This window comes from Oreochromis aureus, linkage group 17, assembly GCF_013358895.1.
Source record: "Oreochromis aureus strain Israel breed Guangdong linkage group 17, ZZ_aureus, whole genome shotgun sequence".
Classification (NCBI taxonomy): domain Eukaryota; kingdom Metazoa; phylum Chordata; class Actinopteri; order Cichliformes; family Cichlidae; genus Oreochromis; species Oreochromis aureus.
In genome coordinates this window covers 1,176,371-1,190,663 of record NC_052958.1, presented here as the reverse complement: position 1 = coordinate 1,190,663, position 14,293 = coordinate 1,176,371, and the positions used below count along the sequence as shown (strand labels likewise).

The 14,293-nt window shown below is 39.5% G+C and overlaps 1 protein-coding gene across 1 annotated transcript; it reads right to left on the bottom strand.

The window, feature by feature from the left end:
- Nucleotides 1-279: 279 nt before the first annotated feature.
- LOC116320218 (interferon-induced protein 44-like) lies at nt 280-13,534 on the bottom strand. Its single transcript, XM_039600618.1, has 9 exons — nt 13,446-13,534; nt 7,185-7,701; nt 6,699-6,747; nt 6,214-6,409; nt 5,987-6,139; nt 5,737-5,908; nt 2,772-2,872; nt 2,108-2,298; nt 280-843 (listed from the first exon to the last, which is right to left on the bottom strand). Exons 2-9 carry the CDS (start codon nt 7,654-7,656, stop codon nt 741-743), a joined length of 1,437 nt encoding a protein of 478 aa, XP_039456552.1. The 5' UTR covers nt 7,657-7,701; nt 13,446-13,534; the 3' UTR covers nt 280-740.
- Nucleotides 13,535-14,293: the final 759 nt, after the last annotated feature.

The following is a 14,293-nucleotide window of genomic DNA, read 5'->3' as shown; positions in this document are numbered from 1 at the left end:
CATTTGATGGCTGTGGGTTTTAGACTTCAGGCAGTTACTGATTTATTCAAATGATCCTCATATTTAAAATGATGCAACTTTGTCCTTGTAAGTCATAAATGGTCATTTACCAGTCATACAACATATAAACCTAACTGAATATAAACTTACTGAAATTTCTATTTAAAAAGCATTATAAGTGTAAAGCTTACAGGAATTTCTCAGTTGCCTCAGTGTATCAACACTACACAGCTCAGGGGGAAGGTGGAAACTGTGTGACTCGGATTCACGACAACGAAGCCAAACTGCTCAACAACCTTTATTGTTGCAAACCCAAAACGTACACAGCAGCAACCCGAAGCAGGAATCTAAGGAACAAAGACCAGAACTGAAACGAGGAGAAAGATTAACGACTCAAGCACATACAACCATTAGCAGGGGGAGAAAGAAAAAAACAAAACAAAAAAAAAGCACGGTGAAGGATCTCCACCTTCAAAGTCGAGCAGAGGGAGAAAAAGATCAACTCTACCACGCGAACAACCATGAAGTAGAAACGGAAATCAAAGACTTGGAAACAATGATCAGTAAATCTAACAAACCTATAAGAATAATACTCAAATCCCACGAAGCGACGACGGCACTTCCCCATGTGACACTACCTGGATTCCATATTGGCTTACTGGCTTTTAGGCCAGCGAAAGAGTTTACGTGATCAACCACACTCGGTATCATGTAACGTGTTATTGTGGATCCCGTCCAGGCTAGAGGCTCCATCCGGCAGAACCGTCCGTGCTTATCCTTGTCGGGAAGGCGGAGGTGCTCGGGTCTATCCCAGCTGTCATAGGGCGAGAGGTGGGGCACACCCTGGCGGAACCACAGATTAATATTTCATGACGTAGCATGGTATGACTTAACAGTTGCACACATATACATGACAGCATTGGGATGCAGTTATAACAATAGGCTGTTGAATAAAAACTCTTCTCCGTGCAGGGTCTTGTCCTTCCATGAATCCTCGGTACCCAATCTCGGGCGGGGGTGATGATATGTCCCCCCCCTGCCGTGGCGTCCTGGCTCCCCCTTGCCGTAGCATGTATGTTGTACCTAGTTACTGGATACAGACACCCAAGCGGGAATTGAACTTACGACTCCCGCTCCAGAGGTGTGTAGTCCTATCACTACGCTATCCAGCAGCTCATGACTGCCTGTCGGGAAATTCATCACATTTGAGATGTGTAACAAGTTTCACTGCCTTTTAAGCTTTTTGTGGACCAAAGCAACAACTTTTGTTGCATTGCCACCAGGATGCGCTGCTGAATAAAAACTCTTTGACTCAGTTGATGCGGTCAACGTGTGAGGAGGAGTACATCAAATATACTAATAGGTGGTGCTCTAAGTGTCCAGGCATGTGTTCAGGACTCTCATCAACCAGGAAGTGTAGGCCAGATTGGACTTTGTGTATTTGACTTACAGTAATTTTGTGCTTCATTGTAAAACATCGAAGTTTGATTACAAACAACAACCCGCAAACTGTGTGACAAACATCAGGATCAGAAACCAGAGTTTGCTGAACACAGATTTTGTATCATTTTTGCCCCCAAAAAAATAATAAAAAAAAATAAATAAAAAAAATTGAATACCACAAGAATATATAATTAGATTACACAGTAAAGTGTGAAATGTCACATACAAAGTATCACACTCGAGCTCTTCAGACTTAGACTGTAACTCACTCTTCCATAGATGTTCGTAGAGGCAGACTGCACGGCTAGATGCTTGATTTTAAGGCATATTGTAAACTACACCCTTGATGTCATTCCTCTGATTTTCTGTGTAATTTTGTTACACAAGTACAGTGTAAATGTAAAATGGTACATTTAGTGGAATCTGGTGAAATGAAATTTACTTGACTGGTTTGAATTCAGCTGATAGAATCGATAGAGAGATCTAAGTATTTAAATAAATACTTGTTTCGTGTTTTTATGTCAGTTTTAATCAAAATGATTGCTTCATGAAAAACAAATATAGAAAGAAGCTTTTCTGCCTTCCCGGTAACCCCGCTAACACAGTAAACTAGCACTGTGCAGGGTCACCTGGAGGTAAATGAGCCATTTTAAATTCTTCTTACTCTTTGGTTTGCATGTTGCTCATTCGGTCACTGAGCTCATCAAAGTAATTATCAACAAAGCGAAGCATCTGAATGACGGCGCTGAGCAACAAGATGTCACAGTCAGTGTCCACCTCCAACTCCTCGCTGTAGTTCTTCACCGGAATGATGCAGGACAACGGCACGCCGAGCCGGGAGCCGACCTCCTGCATCTAGAATAGAACAGAATAGAATTCAACTTTATTGTCATTGCACATGTCACAAGTACAAGGCAACGAAAGGCAGTTTGCATCTATCCAGAAGTGCTTTAGCCATAATATAGATATATTACAAATAGATATTAGCAATAACATAGATATATAGATATATTACAGAAATGGGTCTGTTATAGGTATGACGGTACAAAATATGGGTCTATTATGGGTATGTTACAATGTACACGGTATGAAGTATGTTATGAATATGCCATAACTATAAGTATGTACAGGCTGTAGTGAGTGTACAAGCTATGAACAGGATATAAATATGAAAACTATACAGAAATATGAAATATGAACTATGCAAGTTATAAACAGTTGTAAAGAGTTGTAGAATTATCTGTATCACAATGTGCAGAAAAGGGTAATTCTACCATGTTCAAATATTTACTAAAAAACGTTTGTTTTCCCTGTAGAACCATCCTCACCATGTCCTTAATGTAGCCACTCTTGTAAATGTTTCTCACATCCTCTTTCACCAGTGGGCAGGCTTCATCTACTTTAGTGAGGAGCACCAGCTGAGGAATACCTGGAAACAAATGAGCAGGAAGGTCATTTCCAAAATGCCACAGATTTTGACATAGTGAGTTATCAAAATCTTAGGGTTGCATTTCCAGATCCATAAAATATGGTTCACAGTATCATCATATTTGAATCTCATCTCTCTGGTGAGGAGAGAGGATGAGCCAGTGTGTGCACTGTGGGTATACGTGGTTATGGTTGTGTGCTTAATGACAGTTCAGAGGACCTGGCCTTCTGGAGCCTTTGGATGGGAAGCTAGAACGCTCTCATCTGAGGGGCAAAGTGTGACTGAGAGGAATGACCTTCCAGATCTGAACCTAAGGAGTGCTTGGGGTCCCCATAGGACTTCTATACTAATCATAGTTTGTCCATAACAAATATGGGTAAGGGTCATTCCTAGGGTACTTGGCACCACTTGGCAAAGTGGATCTGTCCACTGATCACAACCTGGTGGTGAGTGAGGATGCTGGAGAGGCCTGGTGTGCCTGATTGTGTAGCAAGGATGTGCTAAGAACATCTGGTGGTAATGTCTTGTGTATCGGGTATGTATGTGTGGCGCTTTGTTCTAAACATTTCAAGTGATCAGTAAGGTAAGTGAAAGCAGCTTTAGGAGAGAACCAGGAGACGCTGCCTCTGTGCTTAAAGCTGCTGGTAATCCTGCCTGCTTACTCAAGTGTTCTGCAGGTTATCACTTCCGTCATGCATTTCATAGTTCAAAATCGTTGCGCTGTGAGAGAGTCATGAAAAAAGCAACAGCGGGTATGCGTGAAACTGGAGGACCCCTCTGAATCCTGACGATCAATAAATAAATACATGTTAAATATATTACGCAGACGTGTTAACAGCAGTTTTACTAATAATGTAAGAATTTGTCTGATAAATCGCTGTGCGAGAGCGCAGACCTGTCACACTGATGTTCAAACAGTGATGTTAACACACGGAAACAAAGTATCTACACAACACTGTTACAAAACAACCATTTACTTTGGATTTTTTCTAACTTTGTGACAAAGTTCAAACGACAGATTTTTGCCTTTCTCATTTTAGTGCTTGTTGTTCAGCTGCTGCGCTTCGTTTGCGTTCAAACTCTTAATGATCACGAAGACGAGCAGCAGCCCTGAAAGCCACTGATGAGTTTCTCTTTTAATAAAATGAATCACAAAATATTTTTTGATTTTTACATTACTTTTCACATTTAGGTTTTAAATGTATGCCGTTTATTATGTTACTAAAGCCGCTGTTAAACCTTGTGACACGATGTTGACTCTATAACAGAGTGTAACTTAAAAATATGGAGAACTCATTTCTACTGGGTGGAAAGATCTGACAAGCCAGAATATGCCCGTTTAATTTATTAAGGTTTACTCGACAGTTTCACTGCAGAGCTGCGTTCATAAAAAATCGGACATCCAAATATTAGTCTTTTTTAAAATCTTGATGTAACTGTGAGACCATTTATTCTCCTCGTCGAAACAAATTGAAGGTTTCAACAGAAACAACAAAAACTGAATATTAATTAGGAAAATCTTCCATTTATGGAATTCACATAGTAGCATAGACTGCATTTATAGTCTTCTAATGTCTAATTTTGGGAAGGCACCATGAGGTTACTTCTGTTGGCTCAGTCCTGTCCCACAATTCCAAAGATATCTTCCCAGTCTTCATGAAACTCATAATAAACTCAAAATATAGAGAAATTATGAGTTGCTCGAGACTTTTACACAATTTCAGAATTTAAAGAATAAATTAAAATATTAAACTGCAGCCTGACAGAAATAATGAAGAACATGCTTATAAATCAAACCGAGGTCTGAAGAAGCAGCAAGCCAGCAAACAACAGAACAAATGGCAAAATGAAGCTCTACCAGTCACAGAAATCACCTCCACATCTCGTGTTATCTTACTGCTTGGTTAATTTTATGTTTTAAATGTTAGTAAAATGCGCCACCCTGTGGCCGCTTTAAGTCGATATTTTATGACAGTAGAAGAAGAGTTAAACAGGAAGTTGATGTTTTCTTGCTATGCTGTTTCACGATGTTTGATAGATCACAGTTAGCACGTTTTTAATGCGCTATTCATATGTAAATGAGATCGCCAGTTCATATGCTAATTTACGGTGCTAATCGTCATGCTAGCTTCTCAATCGCATTGTTAGGTCATTGGTTTAAGGCACATATTGTTGTTAACAGCAGAGATAAGTAATGTACATTTCTGTATATGCTTTATTGTTGCAGTTTCACAAAATGAAAGAAACAGTAAACTTCATAAGATTTCATCTACTGTCTGCACTTCCTGGGTTCATGTTTAGCTGTAGCTGGTCAGACTTCTAGCGAGGCCAATTACATCTAGTCTGGGATCTGTGAGGAAGAATATTATTTTTCTGTATTTAATTTTCTTTTAAATTGTATCGATTTATTAGATTAGATTGAAATGGATGAATGAAAATCTGTTTACTGGAAAAAGTTTTGGTGATTTTCAGTGTAAAATATCTGAGTGTCTTACTGACTGTAAAGTTTTATCCATTAACTAACAGGTGAAGAGGTTTACAACGAAAGCTATAAAAAGGGTTGAATTTCAATTTAGTCTTATTTATGTATTTATTATTTAATCTATATTACAAGGTAAAGACTCATCCTATAGTTAACTATCCAAGTCAAAGTTTATTTGAAGAAAGCGCCATCTCTTGGTGCCACTCTGCAATTGAGTGAAAGGTGCGTGTTTATGGCAGATAGGAGGCGGGACTCCCAGCGGCTGATTGGTGGCTGAGAATTAACGGTCGGCCTGCTGACCTCTGGCTGAAAGTAGCAGCTTTGAGTGGCTGTATCTGTATGAAGGGAAACAGCTGTAATGATTGCACTCGGTTCTACTGACCCATTAAGTTGACCTTTCTGCGGATGGCGTCCAGTTTCTCCTCCAGCCCCGTGGGCATGATGGAGATCTTACAGCTATCAATGACATAAACCACAGAGTGGATCTTGTGTTTAAGTCCAGGAGACTTGCGATAGCCGTGGGCCTCAGGATGCAGAGGAGCTGAAGGGTTGAACTAGAGGAGAAACGGAGACACAGTTTGAGCCGACTGCTGACAAATCACTGTTAGTATCCTGCTGATTTAATGCAGCACCTGATAACAGTCGGGCAGGTGACCTTTGAGGATGCTGTTCAGGTCATCAATGTCAAGCCCCGCCCCTTTGCTCTCCTCCAGCCCCATCGTATCGCACAAGATTATCGGCAGAGGTTTCCCTTCACGCCCAGCTTTCACAGAGTACGAGCGAAACTGTTGGACACAAAGCGATTAGACCACAGCGCACAGAAAGGGGACCACTGAAATCAGTCACAATAATCAATCACCTGTGTGGTGAGGCTGGTGGAGGAGGAGCCAGATATGGCCTGGCTGGTGACGTGGCCTCTGAATACAGAGTTGACAGAGTTAAAGAAGCTGGACTTTCCAGCTCCGACTGGTCCGATGAGCAAAACCCGAGCCTGGGTCACAGAGCTGACTGTGGGTTTGTAGCTCTTAATGCTCTCAATCAGCTCCTCCCTCTTCCTGCACAAACGAGGAGTTTCAGTTTCAGTTTTATTTGTCATATGCAAGTTAGCACAGGGTCAACATTGCAATGAAATGTGTTTGACGAGCAGCAGTCACTCAGCAGCATGATGAGATGGAGAACCTTTGCAACAACTGTAATATAGCAGCCTGTGTGTCAGTATATATAATATCATGTCATTGCAGCCAACTGATTAACATATTCTTCCAACTGTTTGTAGATCAGTGTGTTGTACAAAAGTAATAAATATTAGTAGCACGGTCAGGACGGTGGCTCCGTCACACTTACTCAGACTCCCACATTATCGTCCTCCATGGCCTCTCAAGTTCAGTGCTTTCTGTTCAAGAGCAAAAACAAACCAGGACATCAGTGCTGCAGCCGCTCATCCGGCTCACAATGCATCACAAAACCATAAATGTAACTTTGACCTTGAATGCAGTTTGGGGCAAATGTTTGCAGGTGTCCTTAAAATTCGACTAATACTCTCTTGGAGGACTAGCGGGTCTTGAATATTGTGGACAGACAGGTCAAAGATGGACCCCCTTGCCGTGCAATAAGCTCATCAGTATTTTGGTTGGATGAGCTTGTGATGAAATCTATTTTCTTAACCATGTGTCCAATTTAGGGTGACGGGGGTGGAGGGAATGATTAAAGCCCTGTTAGGGGGCAAGAGTACAACTTGTGATACCTGTTATTATTATTATTATTACTAAAAGTTATTTTATTTTTGGGATAAATTATGCAGATGGACGGTAATCATACTAGTGGACTTACCCTCCACTTGGTAGACTTCACACTCTGTCAGGTTGAGATCATTGCCATGCATCTCTTCAGCCGTGAAGTTGTAATCATCTCCTGGACTGCTGTACGCTACTGGTTTGCTTCCATGGACAAGAACCAGTGCTTCTCCAAAATAAGGTCCAGAGTTTCCGATCATTTTCACTGCATTTTCAGGACCAGTGACGGGATACTTGAGGAGCTGCTCCCCAGTGAAGGTAAAAAGAAAAGCTTTATCATCATTCACAAACCCTCCAGACTGATTAAAAGGTTGTTTGGTGTAGCCTCCAAACACAAAACCAGAGTTGTTGTAGCCCACGGACACAGTGGGAGAGCGGTGGTCACATTGTTGGTGAAATGCTTCACCGGTGAAGCCGTGGACGCTGGCCTTGTACAGCAGCTGCAGCCTGACTCTCCCCAGCTCAGAGCAGATGGCTCTCTGCCTGCTTTTGGTTAGCTTGGTGTTCATGATGGAAAAATGATCTTCTGAGCTGAGTCAGTTATACTGTTTAACCCTCATAATGTCCTCCCGATTTCCATACAGCTGTTGTCCTCAGGGGTCAAAAATGTCCCCACTTCATTTGAGTGTTTTTTAAAGTATAAAGTATAAATTGTCAATCAATTCAGTGTTACATCTTAGTTTTACTTAAGACCAACACATTAACACAAAATTTACCCAACATTACACATTTTAGGGCCACCAGACCTTGTTTACAAAAAATACACCCTGTTTTTTAAGCGGAAATAAAACAAGAAAATAAAATATTTAATTGTTTAGATAATTTTGACTATCTGACTAACTACAGAGTGCTGTATGTTGAACTTTAGTGAAAAATTTGTTTTTGAACCATTTAACATTTTTAAATGGCAGCACATAATCACACCTGTTGTCCTCAGGGTCAAAAAATCCCCACTTCATTTGACTGTTTTTTAAAATATAAATTATAAATTGTCAATCAATTCAGTGTTACACCTTAGTTTTACTTAAGACCAACACATTAACACAAAATTTACCCAACATTTTACATTTTAGGGCCACCAGACCTTGTTTACATAAAGTACACTGTGTTTTTGAGCAAAAAATAAATGAGACAATGTAATATTTAATTTTTTAGATAATTTTGACTATCTGACTAACTACAGAGTGCTGTATGTTGAACTTTAGTGAGAAAGTTTTTTGAAGTGTTTATAATTTTTAAATGGCAGCACATAATCACACCTGTTGTCCTCAGGGGTCAAAAATGTCCCCACTTCATTTGAGTGTTTTTAAAGTATAAATTATAAATTGTCAATCAATTCAGTGTTACACCTTAGTTTTACTTAAGACCAACACATTAACACAAAATTTACCCAACATTACACATTTAAGGGCCACCAGACCTTGTTTACATAAAGTACACTGTGTTTTTGAGCGAAAATAAAATCAGACAATGAAATATTTAATTGTTTAGATAATTTTGACTATCTGACTAACTAAAGAATGCTGTATGTTGAACTTTAGTGAAAAAAATTTTTTTGAACCATTTACATTTTTTAATGGCAGCACATAATCACACCTGTGGTCCTCAGGGGTCAAAAATGTCCCCACTTCATTTGACTGTTTTAAAATATAAAGTATACTTTGTCAATCAATTCAATGTTACATCTTAGTTTTACTTAAGACCAACACATTAACACAAAATTTACCCAACATTTTACATTTTAGGGCCACCAGACCTTGTTTACATAAAATACACTGTGTTTTCGAGTGGAAACAAAACAAGAAAATAAAATATTTAAAAGTTCAGATAATTTTGACTATCTGACTAACTACAGAGTGCTCTATGTTGAACTTTAGTGAAAAGTTTTTTTTGAACCATTTATAATTTTTAAATGGCAGCACATAATCACACCTGTGGTCCTCAGGGTCAAAAATGTCCCCATCTGGTTTGATTGATACTTAATTACTATGAAGTGGATTTTTCCCCACTTTTAATTAAAACTTAATTCAAACATTCTGACACATTTTTTTATTCCATTTCAAATTTAAGTCTGTTAAAACCTCATAAAATGAATTTTTCTTTGTTTTCGGGTAAAAATAAATCAAATCATCAGTTATTGTGATTATCGTTTCACAACCAGAGTCAGTTGCTTTAGCAGATGATCACAGACGGTATATGTCAAAGTTAATTTAGAAAGCTGTTTTTAAACTACAAGTTTTTACTGGCAGCAAATAATCACATCTGTTGTCCTCTGCGCTCAAAAATGACCCTGTTTGCTTTGACTGTTTATAAAGCCATAAGTATAAAATATCATCCATCTCTGTGTTTCAAGGTTTTATTCAACTTTATTCCAACTCATTACCTGACAGTTTTCTATATTTTGGCATGGTAGGACACCAGGGCATGGGTCTGAGTGAAGGCAAACTTTCATGTCCATATTTGACACAAGTGCAGGAGGAAGCTCAGGTTTATTCCTCTGCACTGGTCCCATCATGGACAGCTTTCTTTTCTGCAGTTGCAGGCAAGGGTCATATACAGTAAACAAGTTGTTACAGATGATTGTTTTCTTTTGGAAACCTGCAATGTTAGGGACAACTCGTGTGTCCTGACTGCAGGCCAGACGTTTGCCATCGTACACTAGCATGTTCCATGTACAGCTGGACCTGGCATGACATACTGCCATGTTTTTATCTCATAGGTTTACTTGGGATGTTCTGTTGGAATGGACAGAGTCCTCTGAACGGGACTTTGTGCTCATACAGTCACATCAGTATCAGGATCTTACATCACAGCAGGAGAAACACCCACTTGTTCCATACACCTCAAATGGGAGCGCGTTTGTGTCATGAACGACAGGGCTCGCAAAATCGCTAGCCCAACGTCGCGGAGCTAGTGATATCTCCAGTCGGGCGATCATATAGCCCGACGGGCGGGGCCCTGCAAGATGATCATCTATTGTGTCTTTATCAAGAAATTATATCCTTTTTGCGCTTCTATGATTAATCTTGTGTCACCTTTAAAACTGCTCTACCAGACTCAGGATGTCATAAACTGTCCGTAGCGACTCCACCGGATGTAGAATCAACATACCCACATAAGACTACAGCTGCATTCGATCCATTTTTTCCCCTCTTTTGTCCCTCCTTGTTCGTCATAGAGTTAGCTGTAGAGCAGCTCATCTGCTAATTGGATGGTTGTTGGTTCAGTCTCTGTGTGCTCTAGTCTGGAGTTCTTACCAAGGTGTCCTTGGGCAAGTTACTGAACCCCAACTTGGTCTCTGATGCATCCATTGGCATGTGAACGTTAAAAAGCAGAATACAAGCAGAACACTGTGTATAATGCGTTCAGTGCTCGAGTAGAAAGCCAATGAAGGAGTATGGGACCTGGCATATGTGCTTGGACTGTGATAGATTATCTTTCTCTGTGGCACATGAGAGAGTCATGCATCGTCTGTCATTGGGATGTTAGAAGACCAGATCAATGTCCTCACATTACTGCAAATATTCCTCCGTCTCAGCTGACTCCTCTTTCCTGCTTGATTCTTTGTCTTCATCATAATTGAAATGGATGATGTGCAGTCCTCTGACACATCTTCTATTCCAGTTTCACATTCTGAAAACTCAAGAAACTTCAAGAAGCCCAGTCACTTTCTTTCCAAGTTCCTCAGACTACAATGCCCTGGATGCCCAAGAACCTACTTGAACATAGTGCAGATTCTTCATCACTTTTCTTCACTTCATAGCCTTCTTCCACTTCTGCAGGTGGGTGATGTGCTTTTTCAGAGAAAGGGTAGCATGTGCTCTAAATATTGACAATATTTTCTATATCTTCTAACCCTGGATCTTCCTGAACATTGATTCTTCCTCCTCATTATACTAGAGGACAATATGTGCTTTGTCCTACTGGTCATTGCTTTGCACAACATGGTAAAAAAAGTATGCTCATCAAAGTATGCAAATCTCTAGTGCAATGGAGGCTTGTGAGCATACTTTCTGTGTATGTATTATTGTAGGGTCGACCTTACAATACGAAGCACTTTGATGCGACTGTTGTTTTGATTTGGCGCAGTATAAATAACATTTTATTGAATATAGAGCACCTGCCTCCTCATTGTGCTGCCTGTTGTTGTTGTTGTTGTGGTTGTTATGACCAGTGCTTGACCCCAAACATCAGTGATCCAAGATCAAAGATGTTTGATAGCAGTATGTTGTGAAAATACGGCCTTTTGCAACACTTTGTACTTTGGGGTCATTTTTGTCCACGAGGACAACAGGTGTTATAAAATCGAATAAAAACCCCATAAATAAATCAAATTACTTAAAACTTATTCCAATCATGCATAGTATAGTAATGAATAACTTCTGTTATTTTCAGACCATTTGATGAATAAAAAACATATTTTTGATAGCAAAAGATTTCTGTAGAGGACAAAAATGACCCGTGGACAACACAAGGGTTAATCTGTGGAGTCAATGAAAACACATCCACAATTACTGCTCCCCACTGCATTGAGTCTCATAATTAAAAACAAAGAAGTGCAGTTTCTTTGCCTCATTCCTTTTAAATCGCACTACAACAATTCATTTGCCTCTGGAGAGCTATTTAATAATGCCCTTCTTAGGTCTCAGTGTAGTGCACTGAATCAAATTCACACACAAAGACTTTTAATTATCTGTATTATTTCTAAATTATCAAAATTGTTTGATAATTTCACACTTCAAGAATCCATTTTCGGTTAGTATGTTTCATTATTTTATTTTAAATATATATATATTTTTTTTTGAGACTGTTATTGGTTTTTAATTTAGTTTAAACCAAAACACTCCACTGGCTTTAGCTACATTCTGAACCGTGCTTCCGGAATGCAGTAGCTAGCGAGCTGATTGGAGACCGTAACAGCCAATCAGAATTATTGCTTCCAAGTCTGTGATTGGTTGGTTTTGTGGCACAAAACCAGGGTGTACAGAGAGTTGAGCGCGCACGAGGCAGAGATGTTGTGAGCGCGCACGACACACTGAGGGGAGGTCCGCAGATGTCTGTCAGCACACAGAGAACTGAGCGAGAGAGGCTGTTAGTGTGTGTGTGTATGGGCAATAGCAAACAGGGAAATACATTTCTTGCACGCAGAAATGAATTTTGTTCGCTCAAATTAAACTTTTCTTCACGCAAAATAAATTTCTTCTCAAAATGCAACATTTGTGCTTGCATTTTTTTTTAACGTGTGCTCAGAATAGAGGCACAAAAATAACTCCATAGTTTATAGCATTAAAAGCAAAGTTGTTTCTTATCGGTTCTTTTGATCAAAGTCAGACTGAAGTTTCTTTTGCCGCGTTGTGCCAAAACTGATTTCCGGTATTTGCCAAAAACGGATTGCTCGTATTTAAACTGATAACTTGTTGGTCTATAATATGCGAAACGTGTCAAATCCCTCGTGAATGATATCAAGTCATCTTGAGCCACAAACAACATTCCTGTAACAAGGTAGAAGTTTTTGGCCGTGACTTTAATATATCCTTTATTTATCCAGTAAAAGAAAAAATCTCGTTGACATTAAAAAATTCTTTTTAAAAAAAAGCAATCTGACCAAGAGGACAGCAGAAATCACAACAAATATTACAATGGTTCTGTAAACATACTTTAAGTGGACAAAAAGGACCGGATTAATACAACACAGAGTTATAAAGTTACTTGAAAAACAGGTAATTTTTAAATTTTATATATAACCCCTTTGTAAACCCTGCTCATTAACCAACATACGTAAAGATGTTACACATAAAAACACACGGAGGCCTTGGAAATCAGTTTTTGGCACAACGGAGCTGAAAAAACCAAAATTCCGTTCAAATCTGTGACAATATATTTTGTTTAGTTTGTTAAACAAGCAAATCTGAATGCATCCAAATCTAAATGGTCACTTTGGAAAAGATGATAGATTTAGAGAAAGACTGAAAAAAGAAACAAAGAAACAAAGAACACCACAGAGTGGCGTCACATGGCACAACCACAGCACCATAACGTCTGATTTCCTGACAAGAGCGAACCACACCCAGCTCACAACTATACCAAATGCGATTTAACAGATTTATTTTGCATTTTATTATCGAATGATGTCTCCGTTAGATTAACTTACACTAACTAAACTTTCTTACAGTTCTCTGGTTTTTGTTGTTGTTGTTGTTTGTTTGTTGTTTTGCAATAAAGAAAAAAAAACAAACATTCAAAATCTTGCATGCAAATTTAAAAAACGGCCGCAGCTCTTTGTTACTTCCAGTCTTACCTACTGGTCCAGACAGGTGAGAGAGCGTGAGCAGCTGTTCAGACGTCGCTGTGGACAGATGCGCAGTACAGATGTGAGAAGCAGTCTGCCGCCAGAAATGAACCGGGAAGCATTTCGCAGACTGTGGGCTTACCTGTGGTTTACAAGCAGAATGGGGGGCAGAGACCATTCCAGCCCATACAGCACATTTAAAACAACAACGTTTGAACAAAGGTCTGTACATTTAAGATAATCAAAAGAGAAAAAAACAAAGGAAGACATGACAAAATTTAAGAAAAGAAGCATAAAATGAGAAGATTTGAGAAAGAAATAAGGCAAATAAAAGTAGAGCAAACTCATTCTGATTTAAAAGCTGAAAAATAAAAGTGGGTTCTCAGACGGGTTTTGAAAGTGTTGGGGAGGTCCTGAGGTGAAGGAGCGGTCACAGCAAAGGCTCGATCTCCTCTGTGCTTTAATCTGGACCTCAGGACAGCCAGGAGCATCTGATCTGCAGACCTCAGTGATCTTGCATGAGTGGACCACTTCAAAAGATCAGAAAGGTATGAGGGTGCTAATCCGTGCAGCGCCTTAAAAACGAATAACAAAATCTTAAAATCAATTCGAAAACTAACTGGCAGCCAGTGTAAGGATGCTGGTACAGGAGATACGTGGCCAGTCAGTAACTGTGCTGCAGCGTTTTGGACCAGCTGCAGTCGGCTAACTGATGACAGACTGACACCAGTGTAGCTGTTGGCATGATGACATTGTATATAATTTGGATTATTTCTTTATCTTGTCAAGATCCATGTCATGATTGTAAATTGTTTCTACCTCTACTACCTGAGGAGACTGCGGAGCGCACACATTCC